The sequence below is a fragment of the Limanda limanda genome, chromosome 9 (assembly GCF_963576545.1).
Source record: "Limanda limanda chromosome 9, fLimLim1.1, whole genome shotgun sequence".
NCBI lineage: Eukaryota > Metazoa > Chordata > Actinopteri > Pleuronectiformes > Pleuronectidae > Limanda > Limanda limanda.
In genome coordinates this window covers 152501-177706 of record NC_083644.1, presented here as the reverse complement: position 1 = coordinate 177706, position 25206 = coordinate 152501, and the positions used below count along the sequence as shown (strand labels likewise).

General features: G+C 48.6%; 2 protein-coding genes across 2 annotated transcripts; both read right to left on the bottom strand.

Annotated features, from left to right (window-relative positions):
• Positions 1-9360: 9360 nt before the first annotated feature.
• rtca (RNA 3'-terminal phosphate cyclase) lies at positions 9361-14268 on the bottom strand. The gene is made up of 11 exons (XM_061077956.1): positions 14064-14268; positions 13846-13946; positions 13552-13695; positions 12986-13109; positions 12834-12892; positions 12613-12754; positions 10638-10759; positions 10499-10557; positions 9985-10079; positions 9801-9905; positions 9361-9575 (listed from the first exon to the last, which is right to left on the bottom strand). The coding sequence occupies exons 1-11, from the start codon at positions 14154-14156 to the stop codon at positions 9480-9482; spliced, it is 1140 nt and encodes a 379-aa protein (XP_060933939.1). The 5' UTR covers positions 14157-14268; the 3' UTR covers positions 9361-9479.
• Positions 14269-16478: 2210 nt separating this feature from the next.
• Positions 16479-23939, bottom strand: palm1a (paralemmin 1a). Its single transcript, XM_061078040.1, has 10 exons — positions 23866-23939; positions 22852-22897; positions 21753-21833; positions 21485-21612; positions 20348-20399; positions 20127-20178; positions 19812-19868; positions 18598-18729; positions 16767-17143; positions 16479-16649 (listed from the first exon to the last, which is right to left on the bottom strand). Exons 1-10 carry the CDS (start codon positions 23937-23939, stop codon positions 16479-16481), a joined length of 1170 nt encoding a protein of 389 aa, XP_060934023.1.
• Positions 23940-25206: the final 1267 nt, after the last annotated feature.

Sequence of the window (25206 nt, the reverse complement as noted above, 5' to 3'; positions counted from 1 at the left end):
GCACCGCGGCGGCTCGAGTCCGAAACTGTGATTGATCCTGAAGACACGCATTACCATAGTAACGCTCCCGTAGCAGCCGCAGCCAATCAGCGCGCAGAACGCCCTGTGCTGCCTTCACGGTCAGCTGGGAGAATCGAGTGACTCTGCTGGGTTCAGGCCACATTCACGTGTCCGACAGGTTTCCTCCGAACGACCGAGACTCGAACTCTGATCGTTAGAGACTCTCTCCGGTTCGCGACCTCAGTCACAGGCAGGGGGCGACACCGAGTCACACTGGAGCTGCTCAACGTAAAGACAATAAGATTCAAGTCAGCAGCAAGGACTCCAGGCTTCATAGGTCAGAGGTCACTAAAGGTCATAGATCAGAGACATGTGATGACCTGTGATGACCTGTGATGCCAGATGGCTCTGCAGTGAGATGGATGAATCTCAGCTGATCCTGGTCCTGCTCATCACTGAGACCCGGGGGTCCCGACCAGCCCGCACAGAGGGGGGGGGGGGGGCTGTGCATATACACTAACAACCCACACGCTGGTGCTGTAACACAACCAGAACCCACACACTGGTGCTGTAACACAACCAGAACCGACCGCTGGTGCTGTAACACAACCAGAACCCACACGCTGGTGCTGTAACACAACCAGAACCCACACACTGGTGCTGTAACACAACCAGAACCCACACGCTGGTGCTGTAACACAACCAGAACCCACACACTGGTGCTGTAACACAACCAGAACCCACACACTGGTGCTGTAACACAACCAGAACCCACACACTGTCCACACACTGGCACTGGACTCTACAGACCGGTCAATCACCCACTGATTACAGCAACAATGAGGAAGGATACAGGGTCTCCAGCCCCCCCAGGAGGAGGAGGAGGAGCCAGAGCTTCAGCATCAAGCTCCTCCCCTGTGGAATCATCTCCCACTTTCAGTTCGGGACGCAGACTCCATCTGTACGTTTAAGAGTAAAACCTTCCCTCACGATAAAGCAGCTCTTCTCTCCTTCTCTCCTTCTCTCCTTCTCTCCTTCTCTCCTCCTCTCCTTCTCTCCTCCTCTCCTTCTCTCCTCCTCCTCCTCCCCCTCTCCTTCTCTCCTTCTCTCCTTCTCTCCCTCTCTCCTTCTCTCCCTCTCTCCTCCTCTCCTCCTCTCCTCCTCTCCTCCTCTCCTTCTCTCCTTCTCTCCTTCTCTTCTTCTCTCCCTCTGTCCCTCTCTCCTTCTCTCCTTCTCTCCCTCTGTCCCTCTGTCCCCCTCTCCTTCTCTCCTTCTCTCTCTCCCTCTCTCCCTCTCTCCTTCTCTCCCTCTCTCCTCCTCTCCTTCTCTCCCTCTATCCCTCTCTCCCTCTCTCCTCCTCTCCTTCTCTCCTTCTCTCCCTCTGTCCCTCTCTCCCTCTCTCCTCCTCTCCTCCTCTCCTTCTCTCCCTCTGTCCCTCTCTCCCTCTCTCATCCTCTCCTCCTCTCCTTCTCTCCTCCTCTCCCTCTCTCCCTCTCTCCTCCTCTCCTCCTCTCCCTCTGTCCCTCTCTCCTTCTCTCCTCCTCTCCTCCTCTCCTCCTCTCCTTATCTCCCTCTCTCCCTCTCTCCCTCTCTCCCTCTCTCCCTCTCTCCCTCTCTCCTTCTCTCCCTCTCTTCCTTGTCCAGTGAAGAACACAACACAACACACAACACAACACAACACACAACAAATCACTGGAACACAGTTACCAACACTAAAGGACATTTACAAAATGATGCAATCACTTCCATCATGTGACACATTCTGTAAGTGTGATACAGAACATGTTCAATTTAATTTTTAACTCTTGACCTTTGACTTATTTAAATTTGTTTTATGTGTCTGTTTTTATGTGTGTATGTGATGTATGTGTGTGTGAATGTGTGATCCACTGGAGACACTTCATTGTGTTGTGCACGTTACAATGACAACAAAGGCCTTTTATCTTTAACTCTTAATGTCACTACAGTAGTTGTTGTGTTTCTGAAGGTTGGCGTTGAGTCTCCTCTCCTCCTCTCCTCCTCTCCTCCTCTCCTTCTCTCCTTCTCTCCCTCTCTCCCTCTCTCCTTATCTCCCTCTCTCCTCTCTCTCCCTCTCTCCTCCTCTCCTTCTCTCCTTCTCTCCTTCTCTCCTTCTCTCCCTCTCTCCTTCTCTCCCTCTGTCCCTCTGTCCCCCTCTCCCTCTCTCCCTCTCTCCTTCTCTCCCTCTCTCCTCCTCTCCCTCTTCCCTCTCTATCTTTAACTCTTAATGTCACTACAGTAGTTCTTGTGTTTCTGAAGGTTGGCGTTGAGTCTCCTCTCCTCCTCTCCTTCTCTCCCTCTCTCCCTCTCTCCTTATCTCCTTCTCTCCCTCTCTCCTCCTCTCCTCCTCTCCTTCTCTCCTTCTCTCCCTCTCTTCTTCTCTCCCTCTGTCCCTCTCTCCTTCTCTCCCTCTGTCCCTCTGTCCCCCTCTCCCTCTCTCCCTCTCTCCTTCTCTCCCTCTCTCCTCCTCTCCTCCTCTCCCTCTCTCCTCCTCTCCTCCTCTCCTTCTCTCCCTCTCTCCTTCTCTCCTCCCCTCCCTCTTCCCTCTCTATCTTTATCTCTTAATGTCACTACAGTAGTTGTTGTGTTTCTGAAGGTTGGCGTTGAGTCTCCTCTCCTTCTCTCCTCTCCTTCTCTCCCTCTCTCCCTCTCTCCTTCTCTCCCTCTGTCCCTCTGTCCCCCTCTCCCTCTCTCCCTCTCTCCCTCTCTCCTTCTCTCCCTCTCTCCTCCTCTCCTCCTCTCCCTCTCTCCTCCTCTCCTCCTCTCCCTCTCTCCTTCTCTCCTCCCCTCCCTCTTCCCTCTCTATCTTTATCTCTTAATGTCACTACAGTAGTTGTTGTGTTTCTGAAGGTTGGCGTTGAGTCTCCTCTCCTTCTCTCCTTCTCTCCTCCTCTCCTTCTCTCCCTCTCTCCCTCTCTCCTTCTCTCCTCCTCTCCCTCTTCCCTCTCTATCTTTATCTCTTAATGTCACTACAGTAGTTCTTGTGTTTCTGAAGGTTGGCGTTGAGTCTCCTCTCTTCCGGGCCGACTGCATCAGAGGAGCTGCTGATACATGAGCAGTGATCTGAAGACATTTCACAGTTTAACATCTGACACTAACCAGCATCCTCCTCTCCTCCTCTCCTTCTCTCCTTCTCCCCTCCGACCCTCTCTCCTTCTCTCCCTCTCTCCTCTCCCAGTTTAACATCTGACACTAACCAGCAGTCAATTCTGGATTTGATTATGGTTTTGAACCAAGAAAAGAGTCGGCTAGGGAATCTGTCAATCACCTAGAACCATGTTGCAGTCATTAAAACATTTTCTGTAACATTTCTTTGACCTCTGCAAGTAGGTTTCTATTTTTCATAGTGTTGCAGGAACCTTTTCCCCCAGAATTAGATATAGTAGACAAACAATGTCTTAACAAAATTGTAACTCCTGCAGATTTGGGTTCAACGTGTGAGAAGAGGATTTTATTTTCCCGTTGTGTTGAGCAGAATTTCTCATCCAGATCATTTGAATGTTTCCTGGAGGAATAAACAGTTTTACTCTTACAGTAAAGAAACATGGCTTTTCTTTCTAAAGTGTCTCTTTGTTGCTCAGGAACTAAAGGCAGGTCCCTAGTAGGGATTTGGAATTCGTCACAAAATAGCATTTCATCAACAGTGCTGAGAATCATGAAGTTCCCATCATGTTGCTGGAGAACTCTAAGTCTTAACCACGCGTCCTGCTGGATCTTCAGCCACAGTTCTTCTCTTGCCAGCAGATCTTGCTGCAGGTGGAGCCTCCTCTCCATCATGAGGACCTGGCTTCTCTCCATCATGAGGACCTGTCTCCTCCCCCTCCCGACGCCCTGAACAGAGTCCAACACGTCTCTTCTCATCCGACTGCAGGAAGATCGTGAGGAGAAGCTCTGATGTTTCCTCCTTCTTGTTGCTTGAGCCCTCGGTCAGCGTATCTTCTCACTTTAATATTCTTTCTTCACGTCCGAGTGCTCTTCATCTTCCATGTTGGACTTGCTGTGCGTTGTGTGATGCTGGCAAACATCTCAGACCCTTCCTCTTTGTTGTTCAGATATTTTATTTCAGTCTCTGCGCATCCTAAAGCTGCACGGGAGTTTCCTCACAGCCAACAGGTTTTCTTCTGTGTGGCGATGACGATGTTTCAGAAACGTTTTGACTCTAATGGGACATTTAGTTCCAGTGTGGAACCGAAACCAGAGGCTCATGAAAGTTCTCATGTGCCCTGTTCGCCATTTTAAATCCCACATTCTTTAGTTCTTTATTTTGTGTTAAACTCACCTGCGATCAGAGAGATCCAAACACGGTTTGTAGCTGGACCTGGTCCCGGCCCCAGTCCTGGTCCCGGCCCCGGTCCCGGCCCGAGACCCGGCCCCAGTCCTGGTCCTGCCCCTTGTCCCGGCTCCGGCCCTGACCCGAGTCCTGGTCCCGGTTGGAGGATCCTGGGGTCTTCCTGATGTGTACTCCAGGCCCCGGTGACCGCCATACTGCAGCGCTGCAGGCGAACTGTGAGGACAGGGCCGGACTCAGAGGAGGTGTCAGGTGATCCAGATCCAGTTACTTCTGGTTCCAGAGGGGACAGAGGTGTGAGTTTACAGCCTCCTCCGGTTTCAACACACACTCAGGTCTGTGCAGCACTTCCTGCTGTACACACTGTACCCGACTGAAAGAGACAACACAACAACACACTGACATCACGGAAAAGATGAGACGTGCAGGTCCCCTGTCCTCTTCCTGCTGGGACACAATCTCACCTGTCCTCTTCCTGCTGGGACACAATCTCACCTGTCCTCTTACTGCTGGGACACTATCTCACCTGTCCTCTTCCTGCTGGGACACTATCTCCCCTGTCCTCTTCCTGCTGGGACACAATCTCCCCTGTCCTCTTCCTGCTGGGACACAATCTCAACTGTCCTCTTCATGCTGGGACACAATCTCCCCTGTCCTCTTCCTGCTGGGACACTATCTCACCTGTCCTCTTCCTGCTGGGACACTATCTCACCTGTCCTCTTCCTGCTGGGATCCTCTTCCTGCTGGGACACAATCTCACCTGTCCTCTTCCTGCTGGGACACAATCTCATCTGTCCTCTTCCTGCTGGGACACAATCTCACCTGTCCTCTTCCTGCTGGGACACAATCTCACCTGTCCTCTTCCTGCTGGGACACTATCTCACCTGTCCTCTTCCTGCTGGGACACAATCTCCCCTGTCCTCTTCCTGCTGGGACACTATCTCACCTGTCCTCTTCCTGCTGGGACACTATCTCACCTGTCCTCTTCCTGCTGGGATCCTCTTCCTGCTGGGACACAATCTCACCTGTCCTCTTCCTGCTGGGACACAATCTCACCTGTCCTCTTCCTGCTGGGACACAATCTCACCTGTCCTCTTCCTGCTGGGACACAATCTCACCTGTCCTCTTCCTGCTGGGACACAATCTCACCTGTCCTCTTCCTGCTGGGACACAATCTCACCTGTCCTCTTACTGCTGGGACACAATCTCACCTGTCCTCTTCCTGCAGGGACACAATCTCACCTGTCCTCTTCCTGCTGGGACACAATCTCAACTGTCCTCTTCCTACTGGGACACAATCTCACCTGTCCTCTTCCTGCAGGGACACAATCTCACCTGTCCTCTTCCTGCAGGGACACAATCTCCCCTGTCCTCTTCCTGCTGGGACACTATCTCACCTGTCCTCTTCCTGCTGGGACACAATCTCACCTGTCCTCTTCCTGCTGGGACACAATCTCACCTGTCCTCTTCCTGCTGGGACACAATCTCCCCTGTCCTCTTCCTGCTGGGACACTATCTCACCTGTCCTCTTCCTGCTGGGACACAATCTCACCTGTCCTCTTACTGCTGGGACACAATCTCACCTGTCCTCTTCCTGCAGGGACACAATCTCACCTGTCCTCTTCCTGCTGGGACACAATCTCAACTGTCCTCTTCCTACTGGGACACAATCTCACCTGTCCTCTTCCTGCAGGGACACAATCTCACCTGTCCTCTTCCTGCAGGGACACAATCTCCCCTGTCCTCTTCCTGCTGGGACACTATCTCACCTGTCCTCTTCCTGCTGGGACACAATCTCACCTGTCCTCTTCCTGCTGGGACACTATCTCACCTGTCCTCTTCCTGCTGGGACACAATCTCCCCTGTCCTCTTCCTGCTGGGACACAATCTCACCTGTCCTCTTCCTGCTGGGACACAATCTCACCTGTCCTCTTCCTGCTGGGACACAATCTCCCCTGTCCTCTTCCTGCTGGGACACTATCTCACCTGTCCTCTTCCTGCTGGGACACAATCTCCCCTGTCCTCTTCCTGCTGAGACACAATCTCCCCTGTCCTCTTCCTGCTGGGACACAATCTCGCCTGTCCTCTTCCTGCTGGGACACAATCTCACCTGTCCTCTTCCTGCTGGGACACAATCTCCCCTGTCCTCTTCCTGCTGGGACACAATCTCACCTGTCCTCTTCCTGCTGGGACACTATCTCCCCTGTCCTCTTCCTGCTGGGACACAATCTCGCCTGTCCTCTTCCTGCTGGGACACAATCTCGCCTGTCCTCTTCCTGCTGGGACACAATCTCACCTGTCCTCTTCCTGCTGGGACACAATCTCCCCTGTCCTCTTCCTGCTGGGACACTATCTCACCTGTCCTCTTCCTGCTGGGACACAATCTCCCCTGTCCTCTTCCTGCTGGGACACAATCTCACCTGTCCTCTTCCTGCAGGGACACAATCTCACCTGTCCTCTTCCTGCTGGGACACAATCTCCCCTGTCCTCTTCCTGCTGGGACACAATCTCACCTGTCCTCTTCCTGCTGGGACACAATCTCACCTGTCCTCTTCCTGCTGGGACACAATCTCACCTGTCCTCTTCCTGCTGGGACACTATCTCCCCTGTCCTCTTCCTGCTGGGACACAATCTCACCTGTCCTCTTCCTGCTGGGACACAATCTCACCTGTCCTCTACCTGCAGGGACACAATCTCACCTGTCCTCTTCCTGCTGGGACACAATCTCACCTGTCCTCTTCCTGCAGGGACACAATCTCACCTGTCCTCTTCCTGCTGGGACACAATCTCACCTGTCCTCTTCCTGCTGGGACACAATCTCCCCTGTCCTCTTCCTGCTGAGACACAATCTCACCTGTCCTCTTCCTGCTGAGACACAATCTCACCTGTCCTCTTCCTGCTGGGACACAATCTCACCTGTCCTCTTCCTGCTGGGACACAATCTCACCTGTCCTCTTCCTGCTGGGACACTATCTCCCCTGTCCTCTTCCTGCTGGGACACAATCTCACCTGTCCTCTTCCTGCTGGGACACAATCTCACCTGTCCTCTTCCTGCTGAGACACAATCTCACCTGTCCTCTTCCTGCTGGGACACAATCTCACCTGTCCTCTTCCTGCTGGGACACAATCTCACCTGTCCTCTACCTGCAGGGACACAATCTCACCTGTCCTCTTCCTGCTGGGACACAATCTCACCTGTCCTCTTCCTGCAGGGACACAATCTCACCTGTCCTCTTCCTGCTGGGACACAATCTCACCTGTCCTCTTCCTGCTGGGACACAATCTCACCTGTCCTCTTCCTGCTGGGACACAATCTCACCTGTCCTCTTCCTGCTGGGACACAATCTCACCTGTCCTCTTCCTGCTGGGACACAATCTCACCTGTCCTCTTCCTGCTGAGACACAATCTCACCTGTCCTCTTCCTGCTGGGACACAATCTCACCTGTCCTCTTCCTGCTGAGACACAATCTCACCTGTCCTCTTCCTGCTGGGACACAATCTCACCTGTCCTCTTCCTGCTGGGACACAATCTCACCTGTCCTCTTCCTGCTGGGACACAATCTCACCTGTCCTCTTCCTGCTGGGACACAATCTCACCTGTCCTCTTCCTGCTGGGACACAATCTCACCTGTCCTCTTCCTGCTGGGACACAATCTCACCTGTCCTCTTCCTGCTGGGACACAATCTCACCTGTCCTCTTCCTGCTGAGACACAATCTCACCTGTCCTCTTCCTGCTGGGACACAATCTCACCTGTCCTCTTCCTGCTGAGACACAATCTCACCTGTCCTCTTCCTGCTGGGACACAATCTCACCTGTCCTCTTCCTGCTGGGACACAATCTCACCTGTCCTCTACCTGCAGGGACACAATCTCACCTGTCCTCTTCCTGCTGGGACACAATCTGACCTGTCCTCTTCCTGCAGGGACACAATCTCACCTGTCCTCTTCCTGCTGGGACACAATCTCACCTGTCCTCTTCCTGCTGGGACACAATCTCACCTGTCCTCTTCCTGCTGAGACACAATCTCACCTGTCCTCTTCCTGCTGGGACACAATCTCACCTGTCCTCTTCCTGCTGGGACACAATCTCACCTGTCCTCTTCCTGCTGGGACACAATCTCACCTGTCCTCTTCCTGCCGGGACACTATCTCCCCTGTCCTCTTCCTGCCGGGACACAATCTCACCTGTCCTCTTCCTGCCGGGACACAATCTCCCCTGTCCTCTTCCTGCCGGGACACAATCTCACCTGTCCTCTTCCTGCCGGGACACAATCTCCCCTGTCCTCTTCCTGCCGGGACACAATCTCACCTGTCCTCTTCCTGCCGGGACACAATCTCCCCTGTCCTCTTCCTGCCGGGACACAATCTCACCTGTCCTCTTCCTGCCGGGACACAATCTCCCCTGTCCTCTTCCTGCCGGGACACAATCTCACCTGTCCTCTTCCTGCCGGGACACAATCTCCCCTGTCCTCTTCCTGCCGGGACACAATCTCCCCTGTCCTCTTCCTGCCGGGACACAATCTCACCTGTCCCCTTCCTGCTGGGACACAATCTCCCCTCTCAGGAACAGACTACAGCTCCCAGAATCCAACACTGGTCACATTTTCAACATGTCACAATATTAATTTCTTCATGATGTCACAGTTTCAGACCACGCCCACCTCCCCTGTCAGGCCCAGCTGTGACCTGCAGCTGACCTGACTCCAGCGCCCCCTGCAGGCCACAGGTCCTCATGGTGTCCCCTGAGGTTCACGTCCTTAACGTCTCGGTTCCATGTGAACATGTGAACATGTGAAAGTGTTTGTGACGTGTTCGTATGAACATGTGAACATGTGAACGTGTTTCTGACGTGTTCGTATGAACATGTGAAAGTGTTTCTGACGTGTTCCTATGAACATGTGAACATGTGAACGTGTTTCTGACGTGTTCGTATGAACATGTGAACATGTGAACGTGTTTGTGACGTGTTCGTATGAACATGTGAACTCTTCAGAATCTGTGTTTTATCCAATTGGATTTTTTCATGGAACTCAGTACAAACAGAAACCAAAGTGAATGTTGAAAATACTTTTATTTGTTTTTTACAGTATTTAATGAAACCCCCGGGCAGCTGAGCGGATTATGACATCACAGGCTGGCGTGCTCCGGCTGCTGGTGGGCGGGGCTCCAGGCTACATGCTGCGGTTCTGGGCTCCGGATCCTTCACACTCGATGACGTAGGTTCCGCTGCTCAGCTCGTCTTCACTCTTTGATATCGTGAACTTTGCCTGAAACATAAAAACGTGTGAATCCAGATGTAGAGACAGAAACAGCAGGAGGCGCTGATGAGCTCATCGCTCAGTGGCACCTGTCGTTTAGAATCTCACTTCAGTCTCAAGGGACAAAAACAATCATATGTAACAAAAATCAATCATTCATTTTAATTTACTCGTTACTAACGATTATTTAAAAGCTTTTATTAAAAAGTTATGGTTCTGTTGAGTGACTCTGACCGAAGTGAGCTGCTCTGCGACGTGAATGGCCGTCTGCGTGTGCAGCGTCACCGCACCCGTTCTGATCCGAGACGTTCCCTTCGCCAACGCCATGAAGATGATGAGCTGAGGAGGAAGAGGAGGTCATGTGATTCAAAGTGAGGTCACGTTGAGGTCATAGTGAGGTCACAGGCGTGTGTCTCACCTGGTCCTGCAGGAACTCGTCCACGCAGCCATTATGTCGGATGTTTCTCAACAACATCTCAGCTGCTTCAAAACCAATTTCATCAGCATATACACCTGAAACACACACAGACACAGACACACACACACACAGACACACACAGACAGACACACACACACACACAGACACACACACACAGACACACACAGACAGACAGACAGACAGACACACACAGACACACACACACAGACAGACACACACGGAACATAGCAAATACTGTTAGCCACTGGAAAGACGAACGAATGCGGCAGCCTGTCACTCACAGCGCTGCTGCATCGAGAGCAACAGTCACTACAGCCACTGACTCCGGTTGTTCAACGTGTGGTTGTGTGTTTTGTCTACATTCTCGACGGGTGTGATTGTTTTCAAACGGTTGTTCCTCAGAACATCTATCACCACCTTTATTTAACAAAACTCTTTAATGACATCATGTAAATGAGGGTTGCGCCCCCTGCTGGTTCAGGTTGATTCTCACCTTTCTTCCCCAGAGCGGAACCTGCGAACATGCAGCCTGTTGACGACTCAGCAAAGATTCTGAAACGACAGGAACCAATCAGAGAGCGGCACATAGAGGTCAGTGCTGCAGTGTGATGGCGGCAGGTGGTTAAGCTCACATGATGCCGTTTCCGTTCCCGGTGGCGTTTTCCTTCTCCTGCAGCGACTGAATATTAATGTACAGCTCTTTGATCTCCTTCCTGATGGTTCTTACCGCCGCCGCCGCCATGTCTTTAGCCAGCTGAGGAGGAAGTCAACACACGTCAAGTCAACACATCAGTGTTTGAACATTGTCGCTGATTTCTTCGGATCTTTATCTAAAGTTTAGTGAGTGTGTGTGATTGTACAGATTGAATTTAAAGATGTTTGCTCAATGACTAGTTCTATTCTTTCATTTGACATTTCTTTACCACAGATTCACATCCAGCATGACCCCTTCACAATGAGAATAAACTACTTTAGTTCCACATCATGTTAAAACATTCAGAAAGTAAAACCACTGTTCACAAACCAACAAACCAGTGAAGACAGGAGGATAAATCAGAATAATCATTGAATTGTTGGTTTCATAGACAAAAACATTTTAAAGTGTAAAGTTCTCGATCTTTTCACCTGCTTTCAAATTAAATGACAATTTTTTTTTAAGTCTTGATAATGAGATATTTTTTAAGGCAAATATGAAAGACATGTTTCCCCTCTGTACTCTGGAGGATTAAGATTACGAGCAAAGCTAATGTGTGCTAACTACGCTAATGCATGATACATAGCTGTGAGCTGTAATTCCACCGCCAGTCAGCAGAGGGCAGAGACTGACCCAGACCTCTTTAGATTTAAAGAATTAACAACAGGAAGCAGCATGAACGTGAAGAGTGCCTTGTTAAGGAGGTCACTCTCTGTCCTCAGTCACTTCCTGTCTGTGACCCGCTGCAGTAAAAGCCTTGTTAAGGAGGTCACTCTCTGTCCTCCATCACTTCCTGTCTGTGACCCGCTGCAGTAAAAGCCTTGTTAAGGAGGTCACTCTCTGTCCTCAGTCACTTCCTGTCTGTGACCCGCTGCAGTAAAAGCCTTGTTAAGGAGGTCACTCTCTGTCCTCAGTCACTTCCTGTCTGTGACCCTGTGCAGTAAAAGCCTTGTTTAGGAGGTCCCTCTCTGTCCTCCATCACTTCCTGTCTGTGACCCTGTGCAGTAAAAGCCTTGTTTAGGAGGTCCCTCTCTGTCCTCCATCACTTCCTGTCTGTGACCCGCTGCAGTAAAAGCCTTGTTTAGGAGGTCACTCTCTGTCCTCCATCACTTCCTGTCTGTGACCCTGTGCAGTAAAAGCCTTGTTTAGGAGGTCACTCTCTGTCCTCCATCACTTCCTGTCTGTGACCCGCTGCAGTAAAAGCTTTGTTTAGGAGGTCACTCTCTGTCCTCCATCACTTCCTGTCTGTGACCCGCTGCAGTAAAAGCCTTGTTTAGGAGGTCACTCTCTGTCCTCCATCACTTCCTGTCTGTGACCCTCTGCAGTAAAAGCCTTGTTTAGGAGGTCACTCTCTGTCCTCCATCACTTCCTGTCTGTGACCCGCTGCAGTAAAAGCCTTGTTTAGGAGGTCACTCTCTGTCCTCCATCACTTCCTGTCTGTGACCCTGTGCAGTAAAAGCCTTGTTTAGGAGGTCACTCTCTGTCCTCCATCACTTCCTGTCTGTGACCCGCTGCAGTAAAAGCCTTGTTTAGGAGGTCACTCTCTGTCCTCCATCACTTCCTGTCTGTGACCCGCTGCAGTAAAAGCCTTGTTTAGGAGGTCACTCTCTGTCCTCCATCACTTCCTGTCTGTGACCCTGTGCAGTAAAAGCCTTGTTTAGGAGGTCACTCTCTGTCCTCCATCACTTCCTGTCTGTGACCCGCTGCAGTAAAAGCCTTGTTTAGGAGGTCACTCTCTGTCCTCCATCACTTCCTGTCTGTGACCCGCTGCAGTAAAAGCCTTGTTTAGGAGGTCACTCTCTGTCCTCCATCACTTCCTGTCTGTGACCCTGTGCAGTAAAAGCCTTGTTTAGGAGGTCACTCTCTGTCCTCCATCACTTCCTGTCTGTGACCCGCTGCAGTAAAAGCCTTACCCTGTAGGGCAGGACTCCAGCAACGAAGGCTCGGCCGTGGATCTTGGTGATGTTTCCTCTCTCCATCATGGTGACGGGCTGCAGCTCTTTGATTGGATTTACCTCCACCATCACCTCACCCCCCCCTTTAGGATAGTACCCTCTGAAACACACACACAGTTAATACACACACAGACACACTGAGTCTCTACCATCTCCACTTAACAGACGTGACCTCTGACCTCATTCTGACGTCACAGTCAAAGTTGACACCGAACTTTTCAACGATGGGTTTAAATACCTGAAGAAGAAACACAGAAAAAATCAACTGAGTGTGTTTGTATTAACTTTGAGTGTGTGTGTATTACATTTGTGCAAGTTTGTGTGTATTAACTTTGAGTGTGTAGTCAATCTGAGGAGCCATCTCAGCGTTTGTTCCTCCTTTCAGAATCAGCTGTGAGGAGGCGTCAGCGTACAGAGCACAAGGCAACGCAACCTGCAACAGCAGACCCACACTCCTGACAGACAGACACACACACAGACACACAAACACAATAAACAACAGATAAAGAGTTTGAGTTTAGTGATTCTATAAAGCGATGCTTTGGGCTTGTGGATGATTAGAACCAGATGACGTAGATGAACAATATAACTGACGATGTCTCCATCATTACATCTGTCATCACTTTCTCTCTCAGACTTTTTCTGTTCTACAAACATTTGTAAAATTGATAAACTTCTTAATTTATGTTAAAGTTTATTTTCTCGTCACTGTTGGAAACAAGGACGTGATCTTCTAAAGGGGCGGAGTCACAGAGCACGTGTTACTAGCGTCAGAGACCAGAACAAAGAACCATCTGCAGCTTGAAGAACAATGAACAACAAAGTGAACTGAGTTTCATCTGCAAAGGAGAACTCCAGGGTGAGGTGATGTGTTCCACCGGCAGAGGGCGCTCTCACCCCGCTGTCTGCGTGTCGGCCGTGTGGTTCCCAGCCCGGATCTGACCTGGAGTCAGAGTGACGTCAGTGGAGCTGATGGTGGCTCCCTGCAGAACCCCCCCACACAGATCCGAGACCAGCTGCAGGCCGCTGAGGTGCTGGGGCCTGAACAAACACACAACACACAGTACACAAGCTGAATGCACACTTCACAACTCACCGAAGCTCGTTTGAATGAATCGTGACAGTGTGTGTTGTTGTTGGTGGATGTGTGGTCTAGCATTAGCCTGTTAGCTTGTTAGCATGCGAGCTAACCTGAGCCCCGGGGAGCTCCTGCCGGCTCGGACGTTGCTGATCTTGATGGCCGAGCCGGTGATGCAGCTGAGCGCCGCCGACAACCGGAGGATCTGTCCGCCCTGCGGAGGACACACACCGGGAGAGAGAGCACACGTCAGCGGACACACACCACGGGCTGCTAGCCTGCTGCTAGCCTGTTAGCAGGAGCGTTCCTCCGGTAACAAAGAGCGACTCACTCCCTCCAGCAGGCTGCCGTCGATCTGCGTCTCCGTCGCCGGCTCCTGGTCCTCCAGCTCCGGGTTCACCGGCTCCATGTTCAGCGGCTCCATGTTCAGCGGGAAACACTCTTTGATTCCCCGGGAGACGATGCTGAAGCTGCTTCTTACTCTGGCTCCTATTCTTCTATTTTATCTCTTCTTCTTCTGCTGCTGCTGCTGCTGGTGCTGCTGCTTCTTCTTCTTCTTCTTCTGCAAACCAGCTTATACGCGCATTACCGCCCCCCTCCGGACTGGAGTGTGGAGCAACACCCTAAACAAAACTGGAACTCTCTTCTTAGGTCCTGTTTCTCTTTAATAGTTGATGAGAAGATGATCTTTATTATTTGATGTCTTTCCTAACACACTTCTTGATGGGGGGGGGGGGGTTCAGTAGTAAACAGTGGTACAACCTGCCTCCATATCTATGGGATGCCGTTTGTAAAGCAGCTCACGCTGAAAATAACAGCAACATTTTGTCACATTTAGCTTCAAACCATGTTTAAAAAACTGGTGTGAATTTTTGAGAGTCACTTTTTTGCACATTTACAACAATATTTGTAAACTTAGAGATATTTTAAATATTTAAATCCAAATGTTAAATGTTACACTTAAATGTTAAAAGTTAAATCTAAATGCTAAATCTGAATCTAAATGTTAAATTTAAATTTATATCCCATACATATCTGCTCCCGTGATGTCATCAAGTGTCCACAAGCCCGACTTTCAAATCCACTAGAGACAAGATCATTTACATCACGTTTTAAGCATTAATGTATGATTTGTGTATGATTAAGATTTCTTGATAGCCAACATGTCTCCTCACATCTTCTACCATCACTGACAGGAACTCTTCCGTTCATCTGCTCCTTCATCTCCACCAGACATGATGTATAAACACTTCAAACATGAAGTGTTTCCTCTCATCAATGTAGTCAATCCTGTTGTTGTGTTGTGTTCATTTCCATCAGCATTGTGATGGAAGTGTTGTTATTTGTGGATGTGATGTTGCAGGAGCAGACGTGTGGAAGATCGACCAGATGTTCATCTAAAAGGAAACTCTAGGTTTACAGTTATTGCTCAGAGAGTTTTACTTCATGGCCTCTTGAAGCCTGATCTTTCTGGTGTCTCTTTGCAAATGGTTGGGATCTCACATCTGGGGTCTCACTCTGGGGGACTCACTCCAGGGGTGTCTGTACACAGAGACATGAAGGCAGGATGTCTCCCAGCCTGATAAGACATCAGAAGGGTAATAAATCCCTTTACAAACCCAGGGGGGGGGCCTGTGGGTTATAACAGCACAACTCTCATCTGTCTAGGACTAAAACCGCCCGCCACAAGACCAGCTTCTTCCAGACTGCAGTGGGCCTTATCAACAAGGCCCGGGACCCCCACCTGACTCGGACTTTTATTCCACCCCCACACCCCTAAGATGTGTTAAATGAACACATATTATTATATTATATATATTACACTGTACTACATTGCATATTGCAATTTGACACTGTTCACTGTTTTGCTTTTTGCATTGTGCATTTCACCTTTTACTTCACTTTTTATATCTTTTATATATTTTTATATAGATATGTTTATGTCTAAATAAATGCTACCCTGTATAAATATTAGAAAAAGTAAGTAAATAGTGAGTAAATATATATTGTTTTTTTTAATTATTACTATTGTTTATCTTATGTGTGGTGTATTTATTGTGTTTTCATGTTTCTATGTTCATTGTATGCACCATTAACCAAAGCAAATTCCAGGTAGGTGTAAACCTACTTGGCAACAAATACTTTGATTGTGATTCTGTTCTTTGCTCTTGAACTCGTCGTCCAGCTGATGTGGACTGAGAGTGTTTGACTTTGATTCACAGAAACTTCCACCACAGCATCGTCTGCTCCTCACGTGTGACTGAGCTCATTCACTGTCACTAAGTTCCTCTGGAGTTGGACTCGTGTTGAGTTAAGAACAGGAAGTTGCTCCTTGTTAACATCTATGAGACAAACTGGGAATATGAGACAACATGTGATTGATTCATTGAGGGGACAGAAAATGCGTCTCAAGGAATTTTTATTTTATAAAACCAGAAGCAGCAGCTGATACAGATGAATGAGACACTTATGCTACCCCTGACAGAAATGCTAAGCCTGAAGCTAACGCTAACCCTGGCGCTAATGCTAACCCCGAAGCTAATGCTAATATGATATGTCAGGTGTCTCAACATGACAAGTACAAAAGTAAAAAGCTTCAGAAAATACAAAATAATGGGCCTGGTTTTATTTAACAGGAAGCAGGAAGTGATGTCATATTGTTAGAGGCGTGGTTTAGGTTAGTGGGGGGATTTAACATTTTACTTGTATTAATATATGAGCTGGTAAAGCAGCGCCCCCTTCAGGATCACATGATGCTGCAGCACTTGCACTCTGGCTTCTCCTTCTGTGAGGCCAACGCTCCTCCCTCGGCCCCCCCCGCCGACCCCCTGCTGTCGGCTGGCGTCGCCGCTGGAGGTCTGGCGGAGGTCAGGGGGGGGGAGGCGGAGGTCAGGGGGGGGGGGGCGGCAGGGGAATGCTGTGTTGTCTTGGCCGTGCTGTCGCCGTCGTCCATCCCTCCTCCTCCTCCTCCTCCTCCTCCTCCTCCTCCTCCTCCTCCTCCTCCTCCTCCTCCTCCTCCTCCTCCTCCTCCTACCGGGGACGTTTGGCCTTCGGTGTCGTGGATGACCACGAGCTCGGCCGTCACCGCCCCCTGCAGCCCGAGCACCTTCACGCTCTCAGACTCCTCCTCCACGCTCTGGTAGCCCATGAACACCATGGTGACCGGGTGCTCTGCGCTGGCGTCGGCCACACTCGGCTCGGTGGGGGGTGGGGCCTCCAGCCCTGAGATCTCCACCGAGAGCTGTGGCAGCTCTGGCTCCGCCTCCTCCTGGTACTCCACTATTGGTATCGAGGTCACCGTGGAAACAGTCTGTGACATCATCAAAGCTTCGTCTGCTTTGAGGATGAGCTCATCAACTTCTGAGGAGCTAAGCAGGTGGACGCCGTCCTCGCCGTTCATCTCATGGACGACTAAGAGACAGACACAGCATCAGGACATCTGCTCGTTACAGGTCACACCTGATCTCCAGCTGAGCGACCAATAGAAACGGACGATTCTCCTGCTGCACCAGGATCCACCTGTAGTGATGTCACAGCGTACTGTCACGCACTGTGACATCACTACATCCAGGTCAGAAGTTCACCTGAGTACACAACAAGGAAACAGGCTCTTCTGAGAATCATCAGACCTTCAGCTGGAGACTCGTCACTGACAGGTGACTGTCAGGTGACTGACAGGTGACTGTCAGGTGACTGACAGGTGACTGTCAGGTGACTGACAGTCACCTGTCAGGTGACTGTCAGGTGATTGACAGGTGATTGACAGGTGACTGTCAGGTGACTGTCAGGTGACTGTCAGGTGACTGACAGGTGACTGTCAGGTGACTGTCAGGTGACTGTCAGGTGACTGTCAGGTGACTGTCAGGTGACTGACAGGTGACTGTCAGGTGACTGACAGGTGACTGTCAGGTGATTGTCAGGTGACTGACATGTGACTGTCAGGTGACTGTCAGGTGACTGTCAGGTGACTGTCAGGTGACTGTCAGGTGACTGACATGTGACTGTCAGGTGACTGACATGTGACTGTCAGGTGACTGTCAGGTGACTGTCAGGTGACTGTCAGGTGACTGACAGGTGACTGTCAGGTGACTGTCAGGTGATTGACAGGTGACTGTCAGGTGACTGTCAGGTGACTGACAGTCACCTGACAGGTGACTGTCAGTCACCTGTCAGGTGACTGACAGGTGACTGTCAGGTGACTGTCAGGTGATTGACAGGTGACTGTCAGGTGACTGTCAGGTGACTGACAGTCACCTGACAGGTGACTGTCAGGTGACTGTCAGGTGACTGTCAGGTGATTGACAGGCAGACGTGTGAGGGAAGTTCAATGTTTAAACCACAGACAGTAAATAAAGATGTTTTCTGTCATTTCAGGTCAGTTTGGTTTGATTTAGTTATTTGATGATATAAAAACAAGACGTCATGATTGACAGCTGAGACTGACTCAGGATTGGTCGAAAGTGTGATTGATTGATTCTTTTTCATAGGATAATATGTTTAGTTTAAATAAACTTATTCCTAACATGGTCCCATTATGTCAAGACAACGAATCTAAAACCAAAATCATCTTAAAATCATAAAAGCTACGATTCAATCCGAGAAGAAAATAATTGTGATGCAAATGTCTTCAGAAATCTGCTTCTTAAAATCTTCTGGACCTGGGCGGGGCCTCGGTGACATCACTGCTGCACAGACTGTTAATGACGTCATCACCACAAGGTGGCAGCGTTTGTATCGGAGATGTTTTAGCTTCTGGAGGAAGTGGAGACGTGTCGTGGTCTTTATTTATAGTCTGTTGTTAATATCTGGAAACTTCTACTTAAGCTCCGCCCCTCGTTCTTTGTTTGTTTGTTTACTTGCGTTACCTTTCTGCTCGTCCTCATAAACTTTGACCCCTTGCTGCGAGAGGTCAACAGGAAGTGTGGTGTTAGTGGACAGGACCCGGCTTTCCCCCGTCTGTCTGTCTCGCTCGACCTTAATCTCCACTGAGTACATCGCTGAAAGGGTAGAGACAGACAGACAGGTAGAGACAGACAGGTAGAGACAGACAGATGAAGACAGACAGGTAGAGACAGACAGGTAGAGACAGACAGGTAGAGACAGACAGGTAGAGATAGACAGATGGAGACAGACAGGTAGAGACAGACAGACAGATGAAGACAGACAGGTAGAGACAGACAGATGTAGACAGACAGGTAGAGACAGACAGGTAGAGACAGACAGACAGATGAAGACAGACAGGTAGAGACAGACAGGTAGAGACAGACAGGTAGAGACAGACAGATGAAGACAGACAGGTAGAGACAGACAGATGAAGACAGACAGGTAGAGACAGACAGATGGAGACAGACAGGTAGAGACAGACAGGTAGAGACAGACAGGTAGAGACAGACAGATGAAGACAGACAGGTAGAGACAGACAGATGGAGACAGACAGGTAGAGACAGACAGGTAGAGACAGACAGGTAGAGACAGACAGATGAAGACAGACAGGTAGAGACAGACAGATGGAGACAGACAGGTAGAGACAGACAGATGGAGACAGACAGGTAGAGACAGACAGATGGAGACAGACAGGTAGAGACAGACAGGTAGAGACAGACAGATAGAGACAGACAGATGGAGACAGACAGGTAGATACAGACAGGTAGAGACAGACAGATGAAGACAGACAGGTAGAGACAGACAGATGGAGACAGACAGGTAGAGACAGACAGGTAGAGACAGACAGGTGAAGACAGACAGGTAGAGACAGACAGATGGAGACAGACAGGTAGAGACAGACAGATGGAGACAGACAGGTAGAGACAGACAGATGGAGACAGACAGGTAGAGACAGACAGGTAGAGACAGACAGGTAGAGACAGACAGGTAGAGACAGACAGATGAAGACAGACAGGTAGAGACAGACAGATGAAGACAGACAGGTAGAGACAGACAGATGAAGACAGACAGGTAGAGACAGACAGATGAAGACAGACAGGTAGAGACAGACAGATGAAGACAGACAGGTAGAGACAGACAGATGAAGACAGACAGGTAGAGACAGACAGATGAAGACAGACAGGTAGTTTTTCACCTCTCTTCATCTCTTCCGTCGTTTCTCTTGATTTGTTGATTCGAGGACTTTTTTGAGCTTTGCAAAGGATCATGGGAAGAAGGAGGAGGAGTCATCTGATTACTCTATTCATACTAATATAGATAATTACTGTAATCTGATTACACTGCATTGTGACTATACAAACCTCAAATGTAATAAATAGTGTAAAATAACTTTTACATTCTGACTACTGCTAACTGAAGAAGATGAAGATGATGATGACGATGATGAAGATAATGAAGATGATGATGAAGATGATGATGATGATGATGATGATGATGATGATGATGATGATGATGATGATGATGATGATAAGATTTTTACCTTCATTGGATCCTGTTGACATCTGAAGGAAACATGTTACATGTCACAAAATGGAACCTAAAACTACATCTATACAAAATTAAACAGCGCCTCCTACAGGTTGAACTGTTACAGCACAATATGAACAAAAGCAATATTCTAATCTGATCACTGTAATCTGGTTAAATCTGCAGAGCCCAGAGCAGACTCACCGTGGTTTGTGTTTCAGTCTGACACAGAAGACCGAGCAGCTCCAGTTCCAGCCTACAACACACACAAGTTCATTCATCGTTATATAATGGATCAGATCAGACCTGTTGATGGTCTCCTCCAGGTTCCTGGTTTTACTTTGGATCAGATCCGACCTGTTGATGGTCTCCTCCAGGTTCCTGGTTTTACTTTGGATCAGATTAAATCAGATTATTTGGATCAGATCAGACCTGTTGATGGTCTCCTCCAGGTTCCTGGTTTTACTTTGGATCAGATTAGACCTGTTGATGGTCTCCTCCAGGTTCCTGGTTTTACTTTGGATCAGATTAGACCTGTTGATGGTCTCCTCCAGGTTCCTGGTTTTACTTTGGATCAGATTAGACCTGTTGATGGTCTCCTCCAGGTTCCTGGTTTTACTTTGGATCAGATCAGACCTGTTGATGGTCTCCTCCAGGTTCCTGGTTTTACTTTGGATCAGATTAAATCAGATTATTTGGATCAGATTAGACCTGTTGATGGTCTCCTCCAGGTTCCTGGTTTTACTTTGGATCAGATTAGACCTGTTGATGGTCTCCTCCAGGTTCCTGGTTTTACTTTGGATCAGATTAGACCTGTTGATGGTCTCCTCCAGGTTCCTGGTTTTACTTTGGATCAGATTAAATCAGATTATTTGGATCAGATCAGACCTGTTGATGGTCTCCTCCAGGTTCCTGGTTTTACTTTGGATCAGATTAGACCTGTTGATGGTCTCCTCCAGGTTCCTGGTTTTACTTTGGATCAGATTAGACCTGTTGATGGTCTCCTCCAGGTTCCTGGTTTTACTTTGGATCAGATTAAATCAGATTATTTGGATCAGATCAGACCTGTTGATGGTCTCCTCCAGGTTCCTGGTTTTACTTTGGATCAGATTAAATCAGATTATTTGGATCAGATCAGACCTGTTGATGGTCTCCTCCAGGTTCCTGGTTTTACTTTGGATCAGATTAGACCTGTTGATGGTCTCCTCCAGGTTCCTGGTTTTACTTTGGATCAGATTAAATCAGATTATTTGGATCAGATCAGACCTGTTGATGGTCTCCTTAAGGTTCCTGGTTTTACTTTGGATCAGATTAAATCAGATTATTAGGATCAGATCAGACCTGTTGATGGTCTCCTCCAGGTTCCTGGTCGTGGCCTCGTCCTGCTGCAGTTGTTTCTTGACGTTATCCTGGTCTGGTCCAGCAGAGGGCGCTCCGTCTAGAAGCCATCGCTCCCTCAGAGCCTTTGACTGAACACAGGAAACTCGTCAAACATTCATATGTATAAATACTGTATAAACTAGGGCTGCACGATATTAAGAAAACATGTGATATGCGATAAAGATGTTTGATATCTGTCTGTCTGTCTGTCTGTCTCTACCTGTCTCACCTTCAGGTGCTGCAGAGTTCTCCTGTCGTCCTCCAGCTGTCGCTTCCTGCTCTCAACCTCTGTCTGCCACTTCCTCTTCTCCTGAAGCATGATGGGAAACATAGTGAGGCAGACGCACCCAGCTGTACATATCAATGGAGCCTGATGAATCCAATCACTTAGTTCAACTTCAGGGACTAACTTAACATTAACTAACCTCAACTAACCCCAACTAACCTCAACTAACCTCAACTGACCCCAACTGACCCCAACTAACCTCAACTAACCCCAACTAACCCCAACTAACCTCAACTAACCCCAACTAACCCCAACTAACCTCAACTAACCCCAACTAACCTCAACTAACCCCAACTAACCCCAACTAACCCCAACTAACCTCAACTAAACCCAACTAACCCCAACTAACCTCAACTAACCCCAACTAACCTCAACTAACCCCAACTAACCTCAACTAACCCCAACTAACCCCAACTAACCCCAACTAACCTCAACTAACCTCAACTAAACCCAACTAACCCCAACTAACCGCAACTCAACCCAACTAACCCCAACCAACCTCAACTAACCCCAACTAACCCCAACTAACCTCAACTAACCCCAACTAACCTCAACTAACCCCAACTAACCTCAACTAACCTCAACTAACCTCAACTAACCTCAACTAACCCCAACTAACCTCAACTAACCTCAACTAACCCCAACTAACCTCAACTAACCCCAACTAACCCCAACTAACCCAAACTAACCCCAACTAACCTCAACTAACCCCAACTAACCTCAACTAACCTCAACTAACCTCAACTAACCCCAACTAACCTCAACTAACCCCAACTAACCTCAACTAACCCCAACTATCCCCAACTAACCCCAACTAACCTCAACTAACCCCAACTAACCTCAACTAACCCCAACTAACCCCAACTAACCCAAACTAACCTCACCCCCCCCCCTATAATGGACTGTTTGGAATAGGTTTAGGTTAAGTTAAGGGTTAGGGGCGAGGGAATGCATGATGTCAATCCTAACCCTCACTAAGATAGATGTACACACATGTGTGTGAGTGTGTGAGTTTGTGTGTTTGTGAGTGTGTGTGACTCACTGTGATAAGCTGCAGTCGATCCTGCTCACAGAGATCCTGACTCGCCCTGAGAGAGAGAGAGAGAGAGGTTAGGATGTGGGAGGGGGCGGAGCTCTTTACTTTCAGACTGAGCTCCTCAGTTCTCTGGAGGATCACATTCAGTTCAGTCCACAAAACACTTCTGGAGTTTAAAGTGTAAACAGAGTTGCAGCAGAATCCAACACAACTGAAGTAAATAGTGACGGATTCTTCAGACGTGATAACACAACAGATCAACAACATCAATTAAACACATGATATTTGTCTCACAGACATTAACAAGAATCAACTTCCTGTTCTTAACTCAACGAGAGTCCAACAGAAACTTAGTGATCAGGGATAAAGCTCAGTCCCCTGAGAGGATCCTCTCCCAGGACACACACATGCTGATGGAACACATCAACACAACAACGCAACAACACAACAACACAACAGGATTCACTACATGAGAAGAACTAGTTTGTAACTTCAGGTTTAAAGTGTTTATACATCATGTCCGATGGAGATGAACTGAGGAGCTCCTGATGGTGAAGGTGTGAGGAGACATGTTGTGTGTCCAGAAGTCTTGTTGTGATCATCGTCCTCCATCAGCTGACACCATCAGGATCCACCATGTGTCTGCAGCTCTGATCCTGATCCACAAGCGATGGAGCAGCAGGACTCTGGTGAAGAAGTCACGTCACTAACATGTGTTGATGAGAGATTAACGTGATGAAGAGGGAGAAGAGGAAGGAGAAGCTCCATGTGTCACATGACCCCGACCTTCTAGACCTGCAGCAGCAGAACTTAGGTCCAAGACAAACCTGGACCGGCTCCAACTATAACTTTATCCTAAAGGAAGGTTTCAATCTCCAGCGTCCAGAGGGAGTCTGCCTCCAGAAGTGAGCGGAGATGATTCCACAGGAGAGGAGCTTGATGCTGAAGCTCTGGATCCTCCTCTGCTTTTAGAGACAACAGACTGAATTCTGGGTAAAAAAGTCTCTGATATCTAGGTACTTGGTGCGTTCACTGACCCTGGGACACACCATGGTGTGGCTATGTCTGCTAGCTTTGCCACTTCCGGTGGACATTGAGGCCCCCCCCACCGCCCATCGGCATAGTGGTGAGTAGATAATGAGTGGGTTTTCATCTTTCAGTGAACTTTCCCTTTAACAGGCAAGCTGGACGATGTGACAGCTCTCAAAATTGAAGTTGAATTATCTCTATCGCCCCCTGGTGTCTGGCTGCAGTTTAGATCATAAACCCTGTCTCCTCGATGTTAGCATATGGGACATGGACCGAACTATAAAAGTCAAATTAGATGTTGAATAGATAAGAGCAGTACAGATAATGATGTATCTGTCACCTCCACAGAAACGTAAAACAAACGCACAGGAAGTAGCTTCAGCCTTCAATAATTTCCCTAATTGTGATCAATAAAGTAAATTGACCTTATCTTAAGAAGAGAGGACTCAACAAAATCTATCATCGAATATGACAGAAAATCTAGAATAGAACATCACAGGAATTCAATCTTTTTATTTTATAAATCTTTAAAGTCCTGGAGTTCATTCAGCGTCATGCTTTTATTTTGAAGATACGTTCACGGCTGCTATTGATCACAAATCAGAACCTTCATTAAAAACTGATCAATATGTTATTATAACTTATTGATGTGTGATCTGGTCCAATACGTTCACTTCACTGACTTCACACACACACACAGACATACACACACACACACACACACACACACACACACACACACACACACACACACACACACACACACACACACACACACACACACACACAGTACATACAGTACACACACACAGACACACACAGTCATACACACACACACACACACACACAGACACACACACACACACACACACACAGACACACAGACACAGACACACACACACACACACACACACACACACAGACAGACAGACACACACACACACACACAGTACATACACACAGACACACACAGACACACACACACACACACACACACACACACACACACACACAGTACATACAGTACACACACACAGACACACACAGTCATACACACACACACACACACACACACACACAGACACACAGACAGACACACACACACACAGACACACAGACAGACACACAGACAGACACACACACACACACACACACACACACACACACACACACACACACACACACAGTACATACAGTACACACACACAGTACATACAGTACACACACACAGACACACACACACACACACACACACACAGACACACAGACACACACACACACACACACAGACACACACAGACAGACAAACAGACAGACAGACACACACACACA

Bases quoted from the DNA above. Each gene is read 5' to 3' on its own strand.
- palm1a (XM_061078040.1), bottom strand. From the start codon at position 23,939: ATGTCCACCGGAAGTGGCAAAGCTAGCAGACATAGCCACACCATGGTG. The intron at 22,898-23,865 runs GTACCTAGATAT...TCTCTCTCTCAG, and splicing joins AGGGTCAGTGAACGCACCAA to GGCGAGTCAGGATCTCTGTG. The intron at 19,869-20,126 runs TCATCATCATCA...TCCTTTGCAAAG, and splicing joins TATCATCATCATCATCATCA to CTCAAAAAAGTCCTCGAATC.
- rtca (XM_061077956.1), bottom strand. From the start codon at position 14,156: ATGGAGCCGCTGAACATGGAGCCGGTGAACCCGGAGCTGGAGGACCAG. The intron at 13,696-13,845 runs GTTAGCTCGCAT...GTGTTTGTTCAG, and splicing joins AGGAGCTCCCCGGGGCTCAG to GCCCCAGCACCTCAGCGGCC. The intron at 12,755-12,833 runs GTCAGAGGTCAC...TGTGTGTTTCAG, and splicing joins GACTGTGACGTCAGAATGAG to AGGGTACTATCCTAAAGGGG.